At 44.8% G+C, this 26,131-nt stretch overlaps 1 protein-coding gene across 1 annotated transcript in view; it reads left to right on the forward strand.

Annotated features, from left to right (window-relative positions):
- The first annotated feature begins 834 nt into the window (after window positions 1–834).
- The window catches only part of Fkbp9 (FK506 binding protein 9), a 47,302-nt gene continuing 22,005 nt past the window's right edge, over window positions 835–26,131 (forward strand). The window contains exons 1-5 of the mRNA NM_012056.2: window positions 835–1,203; window positions 18,414–18,559; window positions 19,339–19,528; window positions 20,138–20,283; window positions 25,009–25,198. Of these exons, the coding sequence (NP_036186.2) occupies window positions 983–1,203; window positions 18,414–18,559; window positions 19,339–19,528; window positions 20,138–20,283; window positions 25,009–25,198 (893 nt within the window). The 5' untranslated portion in view covers window positions 835–982. The remainder of the gene's footprint in view (window positions 1,204–18,413; window positions 18,560–19,338; window positions 19,529–20,137; window positions 20,284–25,008; window positions 25,199–26,131) is intronic.

The following is a 26,131-nucleotide window of genomic DNA, read 5'->3' on the forward strand; positions in this document are numbered from 1 at the left end:
AGTGACGTTAGCACGGATTTCTTTTTTCCTCTCTCTCTTGTTCTGTAACTTAGGACACTCCAAGGTTTTTTGTTTTTGTTTTTTTCCAAGTAGGAAAACTGATCACTAACCTTTTTTTGAGGGCCACCTATAGCTTCTTATTAGATCGTTGGATTCTAATCATAGGCTCTATACTAATTTTTAAAGTATCTTGTTTTCTCTTCACTTTGCAGATGTCTCTGATACTTTGTTAACCAGCTCACTCAGGTAGCTGTTGTGTTCCATTTGCTCAAGTTTTATTTAGCATCTTTGCTAAAAAAAAAAAAAAAAAAAAAAAGAACTTGTTTGGTGCCAACTGCTTATTTTTCTCGTTTGTGGGTGTCTTTAGTAGATTTTGGTATCTGGATTATTTGGTAGCTTCCCAAAACAAATTGAGAAAGCTCTGTTGATTTACTTTTAATACTCCAAAGCTTTAATAAATCGAGGATTCATTTAACTAGGGGTCGCTTGTGGGATCTGGAGCGCTGGCCAAGCTGTCACGTGTTAGGAACTTAATTCACTGACCACATTAGTTCACAGCAACTCAAAAACATTCTGAGGGAAGTTCCAGCCTGTTTATTGTGTATGTACACCCCCAGTAACTAAGTTTTTAAAAAAGACTCTTAAGTTTCCTTCCTTTCCCAGAGCAGCAAGGGGAAACTGGATCCGCTGCCACGTAGGAGTCTCCATATCGTCTCTTGGGATCCGCAGTGCTCAGGCGCGGGGCCTGGCAGTCAGAGCGATCCTCTCCCGGCTTCTGGAGGCGGGGAAGGCAGAGGAATTCCCAGGCCGGTGGACGCCCCTCGGGCTGGGCGCGGCTCCTCCCCTCGGCCCGGCACGGGGCGGACGCGGGCGGCGGGGGGCGGGCGCTGCGGCCCGGGGCTAGCCGGGAGACCTTTCCACGTTTGCATCGCCGCGGCGCGCCCAGCCTTGCCCCTCGCCTCCCCGGAGTCCAGGCCGCGCGATGGCATTAGGGGCCCGGGGCTGGCGGCGCCGGTCGCTGCTCCTGCTGCTGCTCTGGGTGACCGGGCAGGCAGCCCCGGTGTTGGGCCTGGCTGTGAGCTCGGAACTTCAGATCCAGCAGAGCTTCGTGCCTGATGAGTGTCCGCGCACGGTGCACAGTGGCGACTTCGTGCGCTACCACTACGTGGGGACTTTCCTCGACGGCCAGAAGTTCGACTCCAGGTACCCCGTGCCCCCACACTCCCCAAGGACCTCCACCAGCCCGCCCCCACCCCCTCCGCCGCCCTCCCCATGCGTTTGGAGGTGTGCTGAGCCTTCAGCCATAGTTGGGACCTTAAGATTGCGGACAGGACAATTCCTCTTTTCCTCTCTGCCCCGCACAGCGGAACACGTTTTTCAGACATGTAAAATGGCCACTCAGCGAGACCTCCAAGAGTGGGTGATGCTCGCCCGCCTTCTTGGTGGTCCGTCTTGACTGGTCTCTGGGTTTCATCCCTGGATTGTCTAGACAACCCAACCTTAGCATTGACTAGTGGGAGGAGGAGGTAGGTGTCCCATAATTGCAGTCACTGTACTGAACTGTTGAGGTGTTAGGCAACGGTATATATATATATATGCACGAGCTCATTTAAATCTTTGGGGAGTTACAAGAAGAAACTTTTTTTTTTTTTTTTTTTTTTTTTTTTTTTTTTTACCAATTAAGTAACCAAGACCAGTGAGACCTGTGCAAATATTGGATTCAGGCTGTGGGAATTCAAATGCTGTGCCTGTGTGCAACTCCTGTGCCCTCCCCTTCTGGCTTTACAAAAACTGTGGGAGAGATGGCCTGGGCTTGCTCATGTAACTTAAGTTTTCAGCTCATTTCAGCCTTGCCCCTTTCTTCAGGCTGCTGTTTCTAACCCTGGGCTGTGTCCTTGTGGTGAAGCACTCCATTAGACAGGGAACTGTTGTGCCTGAATGGGCTTATTATGTACAATATAAGCAGCCACACATGAGTATGTAAAAACATTTAAGGTTGTCAGTACTATGTGGCACAAAGCAAAGGCTTAGATATGGTTAGTCCTCCTTAGTGGTAATTATTTTGGGGGGTGCACAGGGAGATTGAACCCAGGACTGTACATTCTAGGCAAGCTCTGTATTTTTGAGCTATATCCTCAGTCCTAGTCATACCATTGTTTCAGTTGTAGTTTTTATACCAACCCACCTTAATTGAGGTATTCCCCTGCTATGTAGTTCTCCTAGAATGTATAGGGCTCATGAGATGGCTCTGTGGTTAAGGCACTCGCTGACAAGCTTGATCATCTAGTCAGTCCCTGGTACTCTCATCGCCAAAGGAGAAAAATGACTCCCACAAATTGTACTCTAATCTCCACATGAATGTCATGGCACACTCTCCATAAAAAATATGCAAAAAACCTCTGAAAATATAGATTATAAGGTTGATTTTTAAAAATATTTCATTTCTTTTGGCTATATACCCAGGACTGGAACTGTTGAATCAAATGGGACTTAAGTCTAAGTTTTTGAGGCCCAGAATCTCAAAAGTAACTCCCAGTTGTCTTGTGTAATTCACCTTTCACTCCCTCCCTCAGTGTCCCTAGTTCTTCATGTTCTTTTTAAAAATTATATTTTCTGGATGTGGTGATACACACCTTTAGTCCCAGCATTTGAGAGGCAGAGGCAGGCAGGTCTCTGTGAGTTCGAGGCCAGCCTGGTCTACATAATGTGTTTCAGGATTGCCAGAGCTGCATAGTAAGCCTCTGAGCCCTCATCAAGGCTTTGATCTTTATATCCGTAATGAGGTTGAACATCTGTTCGTGCGCTCATTAGTTATTTGGTTTGTTACTTTCATATAAAGTGCTTTTTTGCTTGAACTGATGGTAACTAATAATTTCCACAGGGACAAGTTCTCCTCTCTAGGGGTGGCTACTAGGACAGTGGGAAGAGCACCTTGGTACAACCATAGCATTTATACACTGTCTACCCTTAAGAGTTCTAGTGTTACACGATTCTGAGACTGTCATTTAGCACAGGCAAGTAACTACAAAATGTCGAGACAGGCACAAGAAGAACAGCAGAGCTGGCTCTCTCTCACAAGAGGCCATACCTAGTTTTACCCTGTACCTTAACAGGGTAAAATTATTTTCATCTCAGAAGAATTCATCTACCCTCAGAAGACAGCGATGAAGATACCTCATTGTAGATCAAGAAAGTAAAGCTGAGAATATCCAAATGACTTGTCCAATCTGTGTTCTGTAGGCTGCCATAAAAATGGTGGAAGAAAAGCAAGAAGCAATGGACTCACACAGAAGGCTTAACTATATGCTAGTGTGTGTGCAAGAGGTGGGCCGTCAGCATGGAGTTCCTAGATTGCAAGGATAAGACCTAAGGAAGAGCAAAATGTCCTAGGGAGGAGATGAAGAGGGGAGTGTGGTGCGGGAGGTGGTAAGGCTGATAGCAGGGTGTGGAGGGGGTGCAATGTGTCGCCAGTGCCTGGCCTGGTTGGTGTGGTCTCAGTGAGAGTGGAGCAGACAAGTGGGAAAAGTAGGAGGAAGCTGGAGGGAAAGGTTTAAAGACATTAAATAAATGTTAAGACTTTTAATTGACATAGAATTGTGCATATTTATAGGAAACAATGTAACAGCCTGGAGCCAGCCAGCTTTGGTGAGATCTTGCTTTCTGGCTGTTGAGGTTTGGACCTTGTCTAAGGACAGTAGAAAGACCACGAAGACTTTGAATCCTGGGGCTCAGGGATCAGATTTCCCTTTCAGAAATGGCTGCCAAGGGGAGCCGGAATGCGAAGGGCAAGACACAGAGGAGCTCTTTGACTGCGTCCCTCTCAGGTCTCTCTTCCTTTGGAATTTGTGGAATGTTAGGATCTGAGGGTGAAAGTCTCTCTCTTTTTTTATTTTAAAAAAGATTTTTTAAAAAAATTATTTTTTAATTACGTATCTGTGTGTGGATATGGGCCCACGCGTGTCCGTATTCCCTCAGAGGCCAGAGGTGTCGGATCCCTGAGAGCTGGCGTTACAGGCAGTTGTATGGTGCCTGATGTGAGTGCTGGGAACCAAATCCATGCCTGCTTAAAGAGCAGAATGAAAGTTTCTCTGCAGCCCACAACTTTCATAGCCTCATACAAAGTGTGTGTAGAGAGGAAAAATTTAGGAGTTTGGACTTTGGCTTCCTTGGTGGTTTTGCCAGAAGAAAATGGTAACTGTCAGGCGGATGAGATGGCTCAGTGGATGGAGGTGCTTGTGTCTCTCCTGATGACATGCCCCCACCTCCAATAACTGTTAATAAGGAAAAGAAAACGAGGACTTGTACTCTAAGCAGCAGGAGAATCTTGTACCAGGGGTTGTTGCGTTTTGTTTTCTTTTTTTGTGTCCCTCTCAGATACTTGAAGCCGATGGGCCTTTTCTGCATACGGACGTTCACAGTTACAAAGATGACTAGGACCATCAGCCCTTGGCGACTGCTATGGATGTGGCTCTGTTTAACCTCTGTGGGCTTGTGAATGTGTTCCTGTGTCCACTGTTGCAGAGGCAAGCAGGCGGCAGCTCCACCTGCCGGTGCTGTAGAGCTGCCAGCCTCCCCAGCTTCATCTTAGGAGTTCCATCGCATTGCTAGGCGTGAGAGTAAGGGGAACAACACTTTGGGGTGCTCCAATTTCCTTCTGGGACTAAAGCTCAAAATGCTCGCATTTTCATTACCCTGGCAGAAAGTCCTTTCTCTGGTCCACTGGCAGCCTGGATCCAGGGCTGTCTGCAGATCTCCAAGGTGCAGACGTTTGATCCAAGCCCACTGCATGTGGTAGGTAGGCAGGCCAACCGGTGCTGCTTTAAGCTTTCAAACTAAACGCACCCGAATTTCCTGCAGAGATTGTTACACAGTTTCTGGTTTGCTAGCTCTGGGGCTTTGGGTCCAAGAAGCATTTGCATTTGAGACAAGTTCCCTACTGATCCAGCCGTCTAGAAGATAGGACTTTGAGAACGTTTGCTCTAAAAGAACTATAGGTTTGTTGGAGCTCAGTTCACTACATTTCCAGTCAGTCACCCATTTGTTTATTCATTAAACACATACTTATTGAGTGCCTGCTCTTCTGGGTTCTGGAGATGTGGTAGTGATTAAAACAGAACCTTATGAAGCTTACATTTCTACTGGGAAAACACATGATACTCTAGGTTACACAGTAAAATAGAAGTTGCTGAGAGCTACAGAGACAGACACAGCAGAGGGAGGTTGAGGTGGGGGCTGAAGCACCAGGCTCAGACAGGTATGATTACATTGGCCATCTCGATAATTAATAACTTCTAGACTCTGTGTGTCTCATATAAGTCAGCTGGCATACCGAGACTGCCAAGTGAGGGGCAGACATCCATGCCTCTGCCAATTCCAACGAGAAGGGGTTTCCTGTCTGCTAGGGAAGCCTTTGGGGGAAAACCCGATGCTTGAGATAGGTTCTGAGCATCGACAGGGTTTCATTTCTTCAATGTAGAGAGTAGGCTTAAGAGAGAAAGAGATGTGTGGAAAGCTTGGGCACGAACAGTATCATGCTCAAGGAACAGGAAAAGAAAAAAAAGTTCATGATAGCTGGATCAGGAGGCAGGAGCCCTAGAGCAGGTCAGGTGTGGAGGAACCATTCCATACAAGTCCTGGATAGCTATTAGAGGCGCTCGTGTAGAGAAGTAGCATCCGGGAGATCTTTAATGGATAGATTATGAATAAGGAACCCAGTTGTGGGAAATAATAAAAAAAGAAACCAGCACGTTCCTGCACTTGTACTTCTACCCAGGCGGCCTGGCCAGCCATGCGCTGGCGGGCAATGGCTGACCTGTCATTATCTCGTGGAGACTGGCCTAGAGGTGTTTCAGATCCCCCACGGCTTTTGTGTGCACCTCAAGCAAACCCACGTGCTTTACCTCCGTACCTTTCTCTCTTGAACCCGGACCAGCTGCTGCGTGAAGGAAAACCCAACACAAACTTAGTTCAGAAATGACGGTAACTCAATCGGTGGGCGCAGCAACTAAAATCCTAATCCTGTAAACCTTATTAAATTTAAATCCTACAGTGGCGAATCCTGACGGATCCGCCATTGAAACCAGGAGACACTTGTGGCTACATCGTGTCCTCACACTATCCTCGTCCAAAAAGATCTAACTCTCCCCTGCTTCCTGTCTTCCCCTCTCCAAATCGGAAGTCCCGCCTACTAGCCCAGTGTTTGGCTCCTTTATTTATTAGGGGATTGGTTCACAAGAAGTCACCTGAGTATGACTTACTCCTTGTCCGCAGCCCCCTCCCAGGAGAGTGGAATTAACATCAACATACAAACAGCACCAGGCCCATCCACAACCGAACTGTGGTGACTAGTCTCGGTGCAAAATTATTTTGCATAATTATTCAATTACGTTTTTACATTTGTGATATAACAGAATAAAGACAACGGAAAGCCATGCCTTCATTATGGCTGAGAAGAGAACACAAACCAATTCCAGCTGACTAGAGCAGAGTGCAGAGGGAATTTGTTGGAGTCATCTTTGATGCTGTAAGAAATTCCAGAAACATGAGTTGAGATGACTGTCTCCAGATCCCCGAGGGGCTGCATAGGAGGTTTCCTCAAAAGAGATCCAGCTTTCCATCCTGTATGCTGATTAACCAGACTCTATCGCAAGTCCAGGCTCCTGGGAGATAATTTGGTTGGTTGCATTTGGGTGAGGTGTCTCCTGTATGGGCATTCAGTTATAAATCTGTTTAAGTTAGGAGCCAGGCTCATTTCTTCAGTAGGCCAGGTCCTCTGAGAAGAGCCACTGGGCTGGGTAACACCTGGGTGGACCGGGAGACATGACTAGTGGCTAGTCAGGGCACGCTCACACAGGCAGGAGGTATTTAAAGCGTGAATGAACTGTGGCAAAGGAGATGATGCTAGGGTGCTGCTGCTGAGGTCTGAGCCTTAGGGCTGCTTCTGAATTAGGGGAAAGTACACTTCCTATGGAGGTCCCTGGAGGCCACTGGCAGGTTGGCAAGGCACCCCACCCTGACAAGATTCATTGACGGGACTTTGATTCTGTGGGGCATTGAAGGTTACTATGCATTCGTATGAATGGCTTGATTTGGGTCCATTTTTTTTTTTTTTTTTGGACTGGATCCTTGTTAAGAATTACCTATGGGAACATAACTTTTCAATTTGTGCAGTTACCTAAGGGTAATACTCTTTAACAGAAGGTGAAGGCTTGACTCTGCTTTGAAGTGTTTCTTTTCAGTATTTTAACGTGCTGGAGGTCATCCCACGTCCTGCCTGCTCTTTTCTTCTCTTCCTTCATTGCAACCTTCCTTCATTTTTCCATCTGGGCAGTAGACAGGTAGCTTGCCAGATCATTTATTGGTGTCTTTAACCTGCCAGGTCCCATTCGCTGCTGCTGGTAGACGTGGCGGCTTTGGAGAAACACTCTTGCCATCTAGTCTGGGATTGTATGGGGCAGAGAGTGGGAGGCAGGGAAGTCAGACCTTGCCGGTCCTCTTTTGGTCTGCAGCTGGATCCATTCTCAGTGGAGGAATGTCTCCAGGGGATGGGTAAAGTCACCCCGCAAGGAGACTTTTAGTTCACCAAGGGCTGCTATGTCAGGACCGCAATTGCTACGTGAAGCAGATCCCAGGTGAGGCATCTTGGGTTTTCTTTTTTGTGTGTTGTTTTGAGATAAGGTTGGAGGATTCCCTGTACCATCCCAGCGACACAAACTTGACATCTTTATGCCTCAGCCTCTTAAGTATGGGAATTGCAAGTGTTTGCCACCATGCTTGGACTGTTTATTTTTGAGACAGGGATCTCCCAGTGTCACCCATGATTGCCTCAAGTTCATGATGTCTCATGCCCTTTTCTGGCGTTCATAGATACCAGGCACACCTGTGGCATACAGATATACATGCAGGCAGAGCACTCATACATATTGTACTGGCTGGTTTTGTGTGTCGACTTGACACAAGCTAGAGTTATCACAGAGAAAGGAGCCTCTCTCGAGGAAATGCCTCCATGAGACCCAGCTTTAAGACATTTTCTCAATTAGTGATCAAGGCGGGAAGGCCCAGCCCACTGTGGGTGGTGCTATCCCTGGGCTGTTAGTCCTGGGTTCTCTAAGAAATCAAGCTGAACAAGACAGGGGAAGCCAGCCAGTAAGCAGCAACCTCTGCATCAACTCCTGCCTCCAGGTTCCTGCCCTGTGTGAGTTCCTAGCCTAACTTCCTTTGGTGATGAACAGCAATGTGGAAGTGCAAGCTTCCTCTCCAACTTGCTTCTTGGTCATGATGTTTGTACAGGAATAGAAATCCTGATTAAGACACATATTAAAAACATTTTAAAAGAATGTGAAGCCATGGATTTAATTCCAAGCATAACAATAAAATTCCTGCTCCAGCCTTTCTAGGAGACCAGCCTGATAGATCTGTGGCCATCCTGTGTTATAGACTCTTTTCAGTAAGATCCACTCTGTCCTTCTATTTGCTTTTACTTTTCCCAAGTTTTTTTGCCCTTTATGGGCTGTTCAGGCCACCTTTACTGTTCCTTTCATCCTGTAGAAGGGAGATATGTGTGACTCTACAGCTTCCTGTTACTACTTGTTCTTATTTATTTATTTTTTAAAAATTTATTTGTTTCATTTTAGATTATATGTATGTGTTTGTACTTGCAGGGACACAAGAAGGCCAGGTATCAGATTCCCTGGAAGTGGAGTCACAGATGCTTGTGAGCAACCCAATTGCATCCTCTGAAATAGCAATATGAGCTCTTAACCACTGAGCCACCTCTCCATCCATTGTTTGTTTATTTTTATTGCCCTTTTCAGAGATATGGTCTTGCTCTGTATCCCAGGATGGCTTCAATCTTCTTACCCCAGTTTTCCACTGCTTGGATTCAGGCGTGTATCAGCCCACCAGCTTGCCGTTTGTTCCTTCAAACATTCTTCCTTGCTATAACATTGCCTAATCCCATATTCAGAGGTGCAGCCTATTATTAACACTGTAAGAATAGAGATACCAAGTGCTTATTTATGTTAAGTAATATGTTGGAAAATAACATATACTTCTGTGTAGACAATTTCCTGAGTTGAGTATGATGGGTTTTACTTATCTTCAGCAGTAGTGTCATGGTTGGATTTACCTTTTTGTTGTTGTTTGCACTTTCCCTTTTTGAGTCAGGGTCTCAAACTTGGTGGCCCTGTCTTCTGATACTCCTGCCTCCACCTACTGAGTATTGGGATCACAGGTATGAGCCATCAAGTGTTTCTTGTGCTGTTGGGGATGGAGTCCAGGGCTTTGTGTATGTTAGGCAAGCACTCCACTGCTGAGCTACATCCCCAGCCCTAGGTAGATCCCCCCACCCCACACTATCTTAAGTGCTAACTTCATTTTGCAGCATAATAAAGGCACTCCCTTCTTAGCTTTGCTGCTACTGTCCCCTGTGCTGTTCCACATCCACACAAAGCTGTGCACATAGCCCCTGTGCTGTTCTGCATCTGCACACATCTGAGTACATAGCACTGTGCTGTTCTGCATCCATACACAGCTGTGCACATAGCCCCTCTGCTATTCTGCATCTGCACACATCTGTGCACATAGGCCCTGTGCTGTTCTGCCTTTGTGGGGAAAGGCCTTATTCAGTGCTGTCTGTGGAACTTTCTACCAACACCAAGGCCATTGAGAAGTGCCAGCAGGTCTTGATCTCTCTAGAGTGATGGAGATAGTCTTTGCATTCTAGAGAGGAGTTCGAGGGACCATCTGTGTAGATCACAGCAGAACCTGGAACCCAAACTGCTTGAGACATTTGTTAGGCTCTGAGTTAGATCCTGGTTGGCAACACCATAGCACATTCCTATTCAGTAACTATGTATTCCTGTTCAGTGGCTACTATACAGGCAGCACAGGATTCAAAATGGACTTTTATCCATTGTTCTGAGTCAGAATGATAGGTAAGGGAATTAAGGCCAGTGATTGGTCACTGGTAGGCACTTACTCATTGAAGCCTGACTTGTCTATTTGGGGGAGAGTATGTTGGCCACATATACTTGCCAGAGGAGAGTTTGCAGGTGGGAAGTGCCCTGGAAATATATTATGGTTTTAATTTGTATTTCCCTGGTGCTAGGAACACCTTTTCATGTGCTTGTTAGTCATTTGGTTTTCTTCTTTGAAGAAATGTCTATTCAAGTAGTTTGTTCATTTTTTTTTTAAGTTGGGTCATTTTATTGTTGCCGAGTTGCAAGATTTCTTAGGCTCTGAATTAGATCCTGGTTGGCAACACCATAGCACATTCCTATTCAGTAACTATGTATTCCTGTTCAGTGGCTATTATACAGGCAGCACAGGATTCAAAATGGACTTATCTAGACCTTAGTCTCTTGTATGTGCATTGGTTATCTTTCTTGTCACCATGACAAAATGCCTGGCAGAAGCAGCTTTAGGAAGAAGAGGGTTAATTTGCAGGTACTACAGAGGTTTTGGTTCATCATGGTGGGAAGGCACGGTGCTGGAGCAGCTTGGTCCGGTCCAGGACAGTTGGGCTTGCTGCTGTTTACATCTTATAGATCAGGAAGCAGAGAACACAGGCCAGAACCTGGAATGGCTGGAACCTTCAAAGGGCCACCTCTAGTGGCCTATGTCTACTTGCTGGGCCTTCTATCCCAGAGGTTCTGTAACTTTCCCAAGTGCATTACCAGGTAAGGATTTAGTGTCCAAGCACATAAGTCTATGGGAGAGATGTTTCAGAGTCAAACCTGAGAGTGGCTTGCATATCTCTGCTGCGGTTCTGCAGGTTGTCTTTCTACCCTGTCAATTATTTTCTGCACTGTGAGATTTTTAAATTGTGTCTGACACAATCCCACTTAACTGTTTTTGCGTTGGCGGCCTGTACCTCCGGTGCTATCCAAGAAATCATTGTGAAATCAATGCTGGGAGGCTTTCCCTGTGCTTTTTGAGACAGAGTTTAAGGATGAGACCTAAGCAGGCCTCTAATTCCTTGATCTTCCTGCCTCAACATCCCCATTGCTGGGATAATAGGTGTGACCTACCATGCCTGGCTCCATGGTGTTCTCTAGGGGTTTTGTAGCTTTATGTCTGTACTATGATTTGCATTTAATGGCAAAGACCCAACTTTTGTTTTTTGGAGCCTAGAATCTCACCACCATGTGATCTTATCCATAATCCCTTGACCATGTATGGAAGGATTCGCTCCGGGCTCTCTGTTCAGTTTCATTAGTTTCTGTAATTTAAATCGGGGGCATACTGTTCTCATTACTGCAGTCTTCTACAGTTAAAGGTCAGGAACTTGAGGGTTCTTGCTCTTCTTTCTTAGGATTATTGTGGCTATTTGAATCATTAGACATTTCCAGATGAATTTTAGGATATTTTTCTCCTGCTGCAAGATGCCAGTGGGAATTGATGGGAACTGTCTTGGCTCTGTATGTCACTTGGGTGCTGCTGCAAGTGTTTTAATGACAGTAGTCTTCCAAATCATGAACACAGGTAGGCTGTCTTTTATTTTTGTCCTCTTTATTTTTGCTTAAAATTATTTTACTTTTTTTTTTTATCATGTGTGTATATGTGCATGAGTGTGCAGTTCACATGTCCATGTATGGAGGTCAGAGGACACCCTACAAGAGTTGGTTCTCTTCTTCTACCATGGTACTGGGGCTCAAACTCGGGTCCTCAGTCTTGGTTTTAAGTGTCTGTATCAGGTAAGTCACCTTGCCAGACCACGTACCTTTCTTTCAGCAATATTTCCCTAGTTTTCATTGTGTAGTTCTTTTGGGTCTTTCTAGCAAACATTTTTTTTTTTTGCCTTTGTAGATAGAATTATTTATTAACTTCTTATTATCTACTGACAGAAGGGAAACACAGCTAATTTTTGTATATTGACTTTGAATCATGCCACACTGCTAAAGTCATTTATTAATTCAGAGAGAGCAAGCTCCTTAGGGGTTTCTACAGTTTCTTGTGTTAGCATAGGAACACTATGCCTCTTCCTAGTGTGGATGCTTCTACGTCTTTGTCTTGCTGAGTTTGCCTCGCCAGTTTTTCCAGGACTTTCCTGAATAAAGTGGGAAAGAAGGCATCATTACTTTATTTCTGAGTATAGGGAGAAAGTATCAGGCTTTTTTCTCCATTGAGTATAATGTCAGCTGTGCACAGTCCCTTCAGTAAGCCTTCCGGGAACTGCCTGGTTGGGTGAGCCATCTGTTTCCTGTAGGACCCCAGTTGGGACATCTATAAAAGGTGTGAATGAGCTGGCCAGTGGGACAGGCTGCATAAGATCTTATTCCAGCATTTGCAGAAGTGATTTTCATGACCAGTTCTGGGCTTGATGCTTCATATGAGTTTGTGCCAGTTGCCATGATCAGCATAAATCTACCTAGAACAACTTCATTTTTTCCGAATGGTCAGCCACAGAGGACACTGGTCCTGCGTTGTTAGAGCCTTATGTGCCTTAGTGCGTATAACACATTTCTGCATCTTTGTTCGCAGGCTATGCGATCATCAAAGGAAGGAATTAACACCATGAGGCTGATCATTAGAAGAATTAACAACACTGTGTGGCTACTGAGCTTCCCCAGCCTGTGCCACTTGGCTAACTTTTTGAGCTTGGAAAAAAAATTAACTTCCAGGGAGCCTGAATGTCTAAGCATTACATAACACAACCTGTGTTGTGTAAGGATTATGAGGATTCAAGGATTAGATGGAATCAAGCTCTTTGTGAAGAGCTTGCTTTGCTACTGGGCCTAACACAGAAGAGATGCTTGGTAAATAGTAGAAAGGGGCATAGCAGGAGGGGAGTAATAGGAAGGATAATCGGGAAAATGTGCACAGGGTCTTCAGCTGTGGAGAGGAAGGAAGGTTAATTGGGGTGGGGGGGGTGAGGGGGAGTGAAGAAGCAGAGATAAATAACACCAAGGGTGTTTGAAAAAGCCATAGAGCAACATGTTACTATATGAGTTTCCTTAAAACATACATAATATACATGTGTATGTTTGTATGTATGTATGGACGTGTGTGTGTGCTTTCCTTAAGAGTCATGCATTCACTGAACATGAATCCCAGTGCCAGAATGGGAAACCTCCTACAAGTTGTAGATCAAAGAAATGGATGATACTTCTAAAACAATATGGGCTATTGCCATTTTCCTTGGTTTCCTTCCAGAATTTGAAGGTAAGACTTGATTGCTGAAGACACTGGCTACATCAGGACACAGTGGAGTAGAGCTGGACTTGACCTAGAAGAAGGGTGCTGGGCAAGCAAGCTGCCAAGTGGGGTGGGGTGGGAACCATCAGTAGTGATATCCAGTTGTGAAGCTTACAGATAACAATAATGACCAGCCTGGCATGGTATCTCTAGTAGTGCAATAGTGACACTTTTATCTTGGGGGTGGCCAACAGCTATCTAGTTGGACTTCAGGCCTGCTCAACAGGAGGGAATCATGCCGAGTAATGCAAAGCCAGCCAATTACTCAGGGCTGGAGAGGTCATAACTATGAGAGAAGAACCTACTACCACCATTTTCCTAAACCGATATAAGTTCTAACTGTGTTCTAGACAATTACCTTTATACTCACAGACAACTGTAGCTCTCACACTTTATCAGAAAAGATTTTCCCCCCTCTAACAGATGGAGACTATTACAGAGATCCACAACTGGCCATAGTGCAGTGAATAATTAATGTGGGTGCCCAACCCTGACTGATACGTCTGCAATGTAGCCCCTGTACCTAAAGCTCAGGGAAAAGCATGAAAATTGTAAGAGCCAGAGACCCAGCATGGTTGCTATTAAATAGTGTCTTTTAGGGAAAACACACCTATGAAGTATCAGCAAAATGGTTGCCTGATCAAATCTAGCATAATGACAATACCAGATGACCTGCTAGTGTTGATTGGGGGAGATGTCACATGGTTTCACTCCTAGATGAAGGAGATGCACATGGTCAATGCCTGATAAGATTCAGTTTCTTCCATGGGTGAACTCCCACATAGGATGTCCGATCCTAAGTCGTCAGCCCTGGAAACATGTTTATATAAGAAATGCTAAGTGTGTAAACATGCATATACACATGCACACATGTACACACACACACACACACACACACACACACATATATAAACACACAATTCCACAGAAGTATTAGGGTGAGGCCCAGTCATCTAGGGTCAGAGAATTGGGCCTCTGGGAAAGGTAGAAGACTGAATCACAAGCAGGAGGAATAGTGGTAGATGTCAAGAAAATGACAGGAGTCAGAGGGTGCCAACCGTGGAGAAATTGGCTTGATCCCAGAAGGTAAAGGAGATTGGTGGAACTTCCAGAGCTGCATTTGCAGAGAAAGAATCATGAGCTACAGAAAGAACAAAAGAACAAATAGTTCCCATCAAGGTGGTCTAAAGGACCCTAGAGGTGAGAGGCCACTCAGGAACTCTGGGTTGCTCTTTTTATAGGCTCCCTAGTCCTCTCCCTTCTCACTTCCTTTCCTTCTCCCTGATTGGTCTGGGCTCAGTCCCTCACCTGAGTAGGTTTCCTTCTCTGGCCCTCAAACTCTTTGGAGCAAGAAGCAGCTCCCTTTAAAGGGTTCAACACCCAGTTTCCTCGTCGGCTTCAGTTCCCCTGGCTCGCCCTCAATATGTATAACATATAACAATAATGATTAAATAAGGGAGTGTGAATTTGGGAGACAGGGTGTGGGTGGGACTTGAGGGGGGAGGGAAAGGGTAGGAGAGATGTAGATACAGTGCTTATGTATGACGTTCTCAAAATAGAATAGGACCAGAGAAACGGCTCTGTGTGAAAGAGCACAGCTGCCCTTCTAGACGACCCAGGTTTGATTCCCAGTACCCATGTAGTGGCTTACAGATGTCCATAACTCCACCAGGCATGAATGTGGTGTATAGACACACGTGCAGTCAACATGCTCATATATATAACATAAGTTATTAAATGAAAACAAGTAAATAAAATAACAACCCAGAAACATTTTCAGTTTAATTTGCAATTTTTTTATGCTTAATGTCATTTTAAGAGGAATGATTTGTGATCTGTTAGCTGTGCCCACAATAATCCCTCTATCGACAAACCGATTCTTTGAATATTTAATTTCAGTTTAATGGACATTTTAAATAGGATTCCATGCTAAATGTGCAAACTTCTTAGAAAAAGAATTAATACTATTAAAATAGGATGTGTGTGCACTTCAAAAAATTGTATTAAGCTTGGAAACTGTATTCATGTTCTGTAGATGAGGAATGCATTTGTAAAGCCCCCGCCTGCCTGGGTACTGTTGCTGCTCCCACATGTGCTGGTCCTCAGGAGTCTTAGAAGCCTTGCTTATAGTTTCATTATCACAATCCCAAGGATGGCTCCGAGGACGGTACTGTGATATGGCCATGCTCAGGCAAAAACCAGGAGCTGGCAGAACAGGAGGTGGCATTTGCCCCATCGTGGAGGTTTGAGGTTGATGTGTGTAGAAGGTGCACGTGCTTCTTTGTGCTCCAGTGTGGCCCAGGCTGGAAATCCTGTTCTGCTCACTGACCTTGAATTAAAATGGGGTATTAGACTAGGAGGAGCCGGGGAAGGGGGAAGGTCTGAGGAAGCCGGCACCTCAAATTGCTTCATCAAATCGATCCTTAGGAAAAAATGAGGAAAAGGCAGATGTATCAAAAGGAAGGGTGGCCACAGAAGCATAAGTGCTAGCAGTTAGTAACTCCCTGCCCCTCTCAGGTTTTTCAAAATGGATCTTTCCATAGTATCTGCATATGTGTAAATGGAAAATGGTATCATTTGATAGTGTAGCTGTGTTACCTGTAGTATATGTGTGTGTGTGTGTGTGTGTGTGTGCCAGCTCATATGCTTGCCATGGCACACATGAAGAGGCCACAGGATGTCTTGTGGTTGTTGGTTCTTTCCATCCACCATGTGAGTACCAGGGACCCAGGTTGTCAGGCTTGCAGCAGGTGTCTTCACCAGCTGAGCCATTGCATTGGCCTACCCCTCACTCACTGAAGCACCCTTACCCCTCACTCACTGAGAGCACCCTTACCCCTCACTCACTGAGAGCACCCTTACCCCTCACTCACTGAAGCACCCTTACCCCTCACTCACTGAAGCACCCTTACCCCTCACTCACTGAGAGCACCCTTACCCCTCACTCACTGAGAGCACCCTTACCCCTCACTCACTGAGAGCACCCTTACCCCTCACTCATTGAGAGCACCCTTACCCCTCACTCACTGAGAGCACCCTTACCCCTCACTCACTGAGAGCACCCTTACCCCTCACTCACTGAGAGCACCCTTACCCCTCACTCACTGAGAGCACCCTTACCCCTCACTCACTGAGAGCACCCTTACCCCTCACTCACTGAGAGCACCCTTACCCCTCACTCACTGAGAGCACCCTTACCCCTCACTCACTGAGAGCACCCTTACCCCTCACTCACTGAGAGCACCCTTACCCCTCACTCACTGAGAGCACCCTTACCCCTCACTCACTGAGCGCACCCTTACCCCTCACTTACTGAGAGCACCCTTACCCCTCACTCACTGAGAGCACCCTTACCCCTCACTCACTGAGAGCACCCTTACCCCTCACTCAGTGGGAGCACCCTTACCCCTCACTCACTGAGAGCACCCTTACCCCTCACTCACTGAGAGCACCCTTACCCCTCACTCACTGAGCGCACCCTTACCCCTCACTCACTGAGAGCACCCTTACCCCTCACTCACTGAAGCACCCTTACCCCTCACTCATTGAGAGCACCCTTACCCCTCACTCAGTGGGAGCACCCTTACCCCTCACTCACTGAGAACACCCTTACCCCTCACTGGGAGCACCCTTACCCCTCACTCACTGAGAGCACCCTTACCCCTCACTCACTGAGAGCACCCTTACCCCTCACTCACTGAGATCACCCTTACCCCTCACTGAGAGCACCCTTACCCCTCACTCACTGAGAGCACCCTTACCCCTCACTCACTGAGAGCACCCTTACCCCTCACTCACTGAGAGCACCCTTACCCCTCACTCACTGAGAGCACCCTTCAATATGGACGAGTAGGAACCGGTAAGATGGCCACAGGACAATTTATTTTCCATCTGACTAAAACAAAGGCAGGGCTATCCCCTTGAGTTGTTTCCATTGCTTCTTATTGTAAACCAAGATACTCAGCAAGGTTTCTTTTGCTTATTTTTCTCGGTTTTGCACTCATTTCCCCTTTCCCACCCTGATTCTTTTCTTCAGTCTGCAGGGCTGGGAGTTAAATCCAGAACCTTGCAATGCTAGATTCCACCACTGCACAGTGCCTCCAGACCTCTTTCCCTTTAAATTTCAAGGCAGTCTCAGAAGGTTGCCCAGGCTACCTTTGAACTTGTGGCCCTTTCCCCACAACTTCCTTTGTTACTATGGACTATCAGGCCTTTTCCACACACAGTGTTTGAACCTATGGGCTTCTCTGCTAGTGTATAAAGTAGTTAGAGACAAACTTGTCTTGGCCTTCATTTATATATCTCTCAGAGCACATAACCAATACATCTCCTAGAAGATAAAACTCTGTTGCTCAATTTAATGTTGAAGAACAGGGTGTAAGTCCCATCCATGTCTTGCTATTTATGGCCTGCCATGTCAGCATTTAATCATGTGCAGCCCCTCTCTATTGCATCTGCCTCAGTGTGGCTTAGGAAATCAAAGGACAATTTCAGGACTTTCTGCTTTCACTGTGGGCTCAGGGGGATCAAACTTAGGGTGTCAAACTTGTGTGGTAAGTATTTTTTAAAAAACTTTTTATTGGTTCTTTGTTAATTTCACATCATGCGCCCCAATTCTACTCACCCCACCCCATATACTTCTCCATCCTGGCAACCTTATCCCCCAAAAGAAAAAAAAATCTCATGGTGGAAGCTGTAGTGTGTCACAATGTGTCTCACAGTATACCCTTTTGTCCATACTTCTTTGCTTGCAAATGCTCATTGCAGTGAGTCATTGGTCTGGTATGAGGCCTCTGGCTTCTGCTACACTATCAATACTGGAACTGTATTATGATTCCTCTTGGATATGGATATTCTGTTGTTGCCCTGTGTCACGGAGATCCTATAGTTTTGGATCTGTAGGACGGGGTCCCTTTATGCACTCTAACAGTTCATCCAATGAAGGGGACATGTTGGGGAGAGCTAATTCAAAGCCCTGGATCTGGGCCTAAGCTCATCAGTCCAGCGGCAAGCAATTTTAAGTGGATTTGTTGGCTACTTATATTGAAGTTAATATAAGAACTTTGACCCTGCAGATGCTGTCCAGTGGTTACAAATCCTGGGTCAGTAACTCCTTGGCAGGCCTTTTTGTCTGCTGCTGTGACCATCACGAAACTGTTTTCACTATGGCAATAACTGTGCTTTTGTTTCTCTCTCTCTTCCTTCTGGATTGTCAGCTATGACAGGGACTCTACCTTCAATGTGTTTGTGGGAAAAGGCCAGCTGATCGCAGGGATGGACCAAGCTCTTGTTGGGATGTGCGTAAACGAGAGGCGTCTTGTGACGATTCCCCCAAACCTTGCCTACGGAAGTGAAGGAGTTTGTAAGTCTTCATTCTGTTATTTATAGACACATTTGCAGCCCCTCCAGCCAACCTGACTGGAGAATTTGGGATCTTTAATAGAAGAAAAAGAAAGGCCCAACACCCATAGCTAGCATTTCCAGTATAGGTTTATCTCTTAGAGATGGAAGAAAGTGCCGACACAGGAGTATCTAAGGAACTCTTGAGAAGAGGAGAAGTTTTTCTCTTTCTTTAATTTTATTTGGAGGAAGAATCAGCCCTTTGTAATTGTACATCTGTGATGGGTTTGAATTCTTTTGGCTTTTGTTATCACGGCAGTGGTCAGTTGACTTCTTACTTGTGGGATGTGAGCACATGTTTATTTAACCCACTTAGGCACGTAGGTCATTGATAGCAGACCAAAGATCCCACTAAATTCAGCCTGGTGAGCTAATGAGTTCACTGGAGTAACTTGCAGGAGCTTGGCTGAGGGGTTACTTCCGGGCAGCCACTGTATTATTAAAAAGCCCACTGTGATACGGGTGGTGGCAGATAAAACCTGTGTCTCTGGAGCTCAACTTGGAGGCAGCTCCTTAGGGCACAATTCCTCTCATTAGCCACTGTTTACACTTTTACAACTTTGGAGAGGAACCTAGTACATCTTTTTCTGTTAGTCTCTCCAGTCCCACTTCCATACCCACTTCCTCCCTCCTGAGGGGAGCGGTTCGACAGAAGATAGCTATTCAACCGCTGCTTTCTAGGGAGTCTCGGAGTTGCCAGAAGATGGCAGTCTCTCAGTGTGAACGCTCTTTAATTTCCAGCTGGTGTGATCCCTCCAAACTCAGTTCTTCATTTTGATGTACTCTTGGTGGATATCTGGAATTCTGAAGACCAGGTTCACATTCAGACCTATTTCAAGCCTCCCAGTTGCCCTCGGACTATCCAAGTATCGGATTTTGTGAGGTACCACTACAACGGAACGTTCTTGGATGGGACACTGTTTGATTCCAGGTAGGTGCCACTGTTGGTGGCAGTGTGTGAAATGCCTTTGGTTCCTTCTGTCGTGTCTTCTTTCTGTGCTCATTAGGAAACCAGAAAATGTATTCTACCAAACTATACTTAGTACTAAATCCCTCCTCATATAATTTTGTTTGATACTCTGGTGCCAGGGTCAAACTATAACACCTTTAGAAGAAATTAAAAATTTCATTTAAATGACTAAATGGTTAAACCATAGTTGCAGATCTCCATTTAAGTGAAGAGACATGTTTCCAGGGAAACTCATGGGTGTTTGAGTCATTTATATGGTTTGTCTATGGAAAGGGAAGGGGAGAACTATAGAGAGGCCTGAGGCTAGGGTAAAAAGTAGGGAAGGAACTCTCTGAGATTTTCCGTAATGGCAGAGAACTCAGTGAGTAGGAGAGCTGTTGACTGCCGGTATCCATAGGAACTTCTCATTTCTTCCTAACAATGAGATATATGCCTGCTGGGCCACATAAGACCCTGCTCCTAGGGGTGACTGTGGGCTTTGTGTTTATCTGAGACTTGGAAAACAGAAATCCCAAGGGATGAGTTAGGAATGGTATGGAACTTGCTTCCTTCCTCTTTGATGTTTTTCAGCCATAATCGCATGAAAACCTATGACACGTACGTGGGGATTGGATGGCTGATCCCTGGAATGGACAAAGGGCTGCTGGGCATGTGTGTCGGCGAGAAGCGTATCATCACAGTCCCCCCTTTTCTGGCCTACGGGGAGGAGGGAGATGGTAAGTCCTTCTCTTCCTCAGAGCTTCACTCGTTCATTCTTGTATGTTTCTTTTCATTGGTGAGTTTGTGTGTGTGCCTGCTTCTCTGTACATGTATATGAGTGCATTGCGATAGGGGCCAGGAGAGAGGTTCAGATCTCCTGGAGCTGGAGAGTCAGGCTGTTGAGAGCTGCTGTATGTGGGTGCTGGGAACCCAACCTAAGTCTTCTGACAGAGCAGCTAGTGCTCTTAACTCCTCGGTCATCCATCTCTGAGGCACCTCTCTAGCCTTATTGTCTTTACCTTTGTCTGTAGTGATCAGTTCATCTGTGTCCACTGAGAAATATCCTGCCTTTTGCTCTAGGTCAACTATAGTACAACTATGGTAGCCATTGGCTACCACACGTGGTTGTTTACATTGAAGCAAAAATGAATTAATATTAAAATTCAGTTCTGGCCACAGCCTCACATCTCTGGTATGAGAGAGCCACACATTGCGAAGGGCTCTGTGCTACTCCACAACACCCTTTGTTTCCATTGTTACAGAGAGGTCTGTTGGACACTGCTAGGCAGGATGATCTTCTGTTTAGACTTGCATTTGCTCATGGACATCAGTGTTCATGCTAAGCGCTGTGTTCCTCCCTGCCTTGCCAGCTGCAGCCCTGGCCACCAACTTCTCTCACTTTCTTATTTGTAAGCAAGATTTGGTCTAGACAGTTTAAGAAGCTGTAAACATCAAAGTAAAGGTTTAGCCACTGATGTCTAAATTGACATATTTCCCAGCTTTCCTCCTTTGTTAGCTCTATGAGTGTGTATGTGTGTGTGTGTGTGTGTGTGTGTGTGTGTGTGTGTGTGTGTGTGTGTCTGTGTGTCTGTGTGTGTGCTCTACTTGGATAAACTCAAAGCATACCATTGGCTGTGACTATTGTGGAGTTGGTAGAGTTCTTACCTAGCATTCATGAAGCCCCAGGCTTGATCCCCAGCACATGGGGGTGCACACGTCTAATTTCAGTACCTGGGAGGTGAGAATAGGAAGTTGAGGAGTTCAAGGTCATCTTCAGCTACACAGTAAGTTGGAGCCCAGCTCGGCCACATAAGACCTTGTCTTGAAAGCAAAATAAAATAATTACTGTCCTATGAAGAGAAGTAGAGTGTTGACTGATAAATAAGGTTTATTAGTTATCCATATTAAATTTCATAATTCAATCATACTGATGGTTGGATACAACAGAGACCTTTAGGTATTTAAGCAGTAGGTACTCATAGAGTAAAGAATAGAAATGAGAGCAGGGTGTGGCGGCATACACCTGTAGTAGCAGTTGACAGACTGAGCCATAGGATTGTGAGTTCAAGGCTAGCCTGGTAAATAAGAACCTATTTTAAAGAAACAGGATAGAAAAGAAAACAAATGAAAACATGGTGTTATTGAGGAAGTCGAATGGTATTCTACTTAGCAATAACCAATGTAATATTTTCCACACTGTTTTCTGCCTTTGTGGTCTGTAGGGCAAAGGGGAGAGGAGGCTGAGGGGATGAGGCTCAGCCTGTCCATGTTTTATATTCCATGCTTGAGATCGGCAAACAGCTCTTTTGGTTGTACTTTTCTGTTGCTGCTATAAAACACTATGACCAGAAGCAATTGATAGAAGGAAGGGTTTATTTGGGCTTACAGATCATCCAGGGAATAAGAGTTCATCGTGGCAATAAGCAGCAGGTGTGGTACCACGAGTGAGGTGAGATCTTACCTCTTCCAATGCATTTCCAAAGTCAGAGAGGCAACTGGAAGGTGTGAGGCCTTTAATCTCAAAGTTGGGCCCCAGGGATGGGCTACTCTAACTAAGTAAGGCTTTACGGCCTAAACCTCCTGAACTGTATTACCAACTTGGGAGTGTTACTAACTTGGGAGGTTATGTTCAAATGTCTGAGACTATAGGGCGGGGCTTTCTCATTCAAACCTCTATAATGGGTTATTTTTATTTGTTGGTGCTTGTGATCAAACTTAGGGTCTTGTGCATGCAAAATGTGCTATCCTTCTGGCTACAAACCCAGTCCTGCATACTGTTTCTTCAAAGAGTCGGGCATTTGAGTACCTTACTAAAGATACTAAAGAGAAACAGTTTGAAAATCACCACAAATGTGTCTTACTTCTTGTCTCTGAAAGATATAATTATTCTTTTAAAATCTTTTATCTCATGGATTTATTTATTTATTCACTTTATATTCTGATTGCAGTCCCCCTTTTTCCCAGTCCCCTCATACGCCACCCCCATGGCCTTTTCCCCATTCCCTCTGTTTCCCTTCACCTCTGAGAAGGGGGAGGTCCCTCTCAGGGAACCAACCCACCCTGGCACCTCAAGTCACTACAGGACTAGGTACACCCCTTCCTACTGAGGCCATACAAGACAGACGAGTTAGGAGAGGAGGACCCATAGGCAGGCAATAGAGTCAGGGTCAGCCCCCACTCCAGTTGCTGGGGGACCTGCATGAAGATCAAACTACACATTTGCTACATATATGCAGGGAGTAGAGGGTGTGGCTAGGTCCAGCCCTTGTATAATTTTTGGTTGGTGGTTCAGTCTCAGTCCAGGTTGGTTGACTCTGCTGGTCTTCCTGTGGAGTCCCTGTCCTCTTTGGGTCCCTCAATCCTTTCCCTAGCCATAAATTATTCTTATTGATGTTCCGATTGTCTCATTCCTTGCTAATGTGAGCATATTCACCTCAGTTCCTAAATATTGCTTTGTAGCCAAAGCTAGCTTTGAACTGCTGATCCTCCAGACTCAGCTTCCCAAGTGCTGACAGAATATTTTGGATATCACTTAAATAACAAAATAAGATTCCCAGCCTACTATAAGAAATCATTTATTTCTTTAAAGTAGATAGTTAGTGCATATGTATTTAAAAATAACACTTAAAATACTATGTATTTATGTAATACTTCACTGTGCTCAGCTATCAAAGCATATACCTTGGACATTTGGATTGTGTGGTATATAAATTATATCTTAGGAAAGCTGCAAAAATATTCAGTGAGGATATGTTAATGCTAGGAAAATTTGCACTCTTGAGTTGATTTTTGGGGGGACTAGGGCAGTAGTAGATCACTCACTGTGACCTGCACAGTCTGAGTCTGATCTTTAACAGTACGAGGGGAATAAACAGAATTACAGAAACTTCCTTTCTATAAACAATTTTTTCCATACAACATATGTTCATATATTTTTCCTTTCCCCAGCTCCTTCCAACTCCTCCCCATCTTCCTGCTCACCCAACTTCATGTTCCTTCTCTCTCAAAAAAGAAAAATCAAAATAAACTTACAAAAAAATAAAAAAAGAAGAAGAAGAAGAAGGAAGGAAAAACAAGCAGTGAACAAAAACCATGCAGTGCATTTTGTGTGGACCAGCTACCCCTGGGCGTGGGGCGTGACCCAGAGTGCAGTGCATTTTGTGTGGACCAGCTACCCCTGGGCGTGGGGCGTGCTCCGGAGTGTGGTTGATATTACCACTAACAGTGCCTTTGAGAAAACTGGCTTCCCCTTTCTTAGTAGGGACCAGTTGCACATAACTTCTTGATTCGAGGTGGGACTTGGCATTCACTCCCCCAATCAGTGCTAGGATGCTCTCTGGTTTGAACTGTGCAGGTCTTGCCCATGATGTCACCTTCTATGAGTTCATTTGTGCCTCAGTCCTGATGTATCTAGAAGACGCCGAAAAAACTCCCTTTTATTCTCCTTTTCCAAAAGCATTAAATCTGTCAAGTTTTGTTTTTTTTTTTTACCTCCTGAATCTTCCCATGCCTACAGGGAATGTTTCAATTCCAGGGGGAAAACTGCTATACAACATACATAACTAATTGTCACTGTGCAGTGGTGGAGCATGCCTTTAATCACAACACTCTGGAGGCAGAGGCAGGCGGATCTCTGAGACCTGCCTAGTCTACAGAGTGAGTTCCAGGACAGTGAAGCCTACTGAGAAACCCTGTCTCAAATAACCAGAAAAAAATGTCTTTCTGTATTGTTTAGAGATTAGTGGAAAATTAGAAGTGATGAAAAAAAATAGAAGTGTATGTGTTCAGTACAGATAAAAACATTTATTTATTTATTTATTTATTTATTTATTTATTTATTTATTTTAGTGCTGGCTGGGCTCAAACTCATGTAACTGAGGGGGACCTTGAATTCTCATTAACTTTCACCTCCCTAGTGCTGAAATTACACCTGTGTGCCACCATGTCTCATTTTACAGATGAAACTTTTTGTCTTGAATATTTTTGCTCTGAGATTGGTTGAATCCATAGATGTAGAACCCATAAATACAGAGGGTAGGCTGTATCTAGTGTGTCTCACCCTAGAAACATCCAAGAGAAACAGCACCATGCAGAAATGAGATAGAAAATATGTAAAGACCCATAACTTATGGGTTATGTGTATCATTTTTATTTTTATCTAATTTCTGTTTATTAACAGCTCATTTCGGATAAAGAACATTTAAAAAATGAGGCTCTTGGTTTTAAAGAACATGAAAGTATAGGATTTTCCAGACAGAGGTTTGGAATTTGCATCATGCGATGCCCACAGTTAGACATTAGGGTGAGACACTGTAGTTACACAACATGGAGAGCAGAGCGTTTGTTTCCTTGGCTTGAAAACTTCAAGGAATGAGGAACACCAGCAGAGATGGCATGAGTGGTGCTTAAAGCACTTCCTAAATTTTATGTCTGGAATGAATTGTTTTTCTATTTCACTCCAGGAAAAGACATCCCTGGGCAGGCATCCTTAGTCTTTGATGTTGCATTGTTGGACCTCCATAACCCCAAGGATACCATTTCCATTGAGAATAAGGTGGTTCCTGAGAACTGTGAGAGGAGAAGTCAGAGTGGGGACTTCCTCAGGTATCATTACAATGGCACACTTCTGGACGGCACTCTCTTTGACTCCAGGTAAGGAAGCTACTGTTCACTCACGAGGGCATCTGCCTAAGTGATGTCTAACTATGGTTGGCCACGGTCGAAATATACCATCAATCCTGACTCATTTTAGTCATCAGTACAGATCTCTGCTTTCAGACGCTGAGTTTGTTCCAAGGTGGTTACCACAGGGTGTCATGGTTTAGATGGTTTAGGAAACAGGAGGAATTTATATTCCTAGACACCCATTGTTCTCTTCCCCACTCTGAATCCCATTGCGGACTCTAGGATGTGGAGTGGTCAGAGTGAGTTGAAGAGATACAGTGGACAAAGAGCCTATCACTGCTGCCCTAGCTTCCTGATGTTGGATTGCGTTGGAGCTCTCTGAATATCAGCTTCAGTTTATTCCTTGAATACATTCTCCACGTTCTCCATGATGGTTGAGTTAAGCTATTAAAAGTGCTGTGTAAAAGCTGAAGACAGCTGAATGCATTCCACTCCCTTGTGAATGCATGCCGCAGAGGCTAATTACTCTACCTCTTCCTCAGCAATTACACAGCTGGCTTTAGTGCACAATGCGTGTGGCAAGCTATGGCATGTCTTGTTTATTCAGGTGGCATGCTAGTTTGGAAACCACTCCTTTAGCTTCTTATAGACATGTAGTGACAGAGCCGCCATGTCTCTGAGGTAATAGACTTCTAATTTGTTTACCCATCCAAAGCAGCAAAGAGGGATTTTTTTCCTATACTACTTTTTTAATTGGGATAACACTTTCTTCTTATTCTTAAGATCTCTTTTATATTTTTAATTAATTTTTTTTCTTAGGAAAAACAGTAGTCACATGGTTCAAAATAAAACTAAGTAGTAAATTAAGATAGTCAATATGCCTGTCTTTGCTTCACTTGATTTATTCGTTAGAGTTAGCTACTTATTTTAATTAATTAATTAAGACTCATTTATTTTACG

This window comes from Mus musculus, chromosome 6 (genome assembly GCF_000001635.26).
Source record: "Mus musculus strain C57BL/6J chromosome 6, GRCm38.p6 C57BL/6J".
Taxonomy (NCBI): Eukaryota; Metazoa; Chordata; class Mammalia; order Rodentia; family Muridae; genus Mus; species Mus musculus.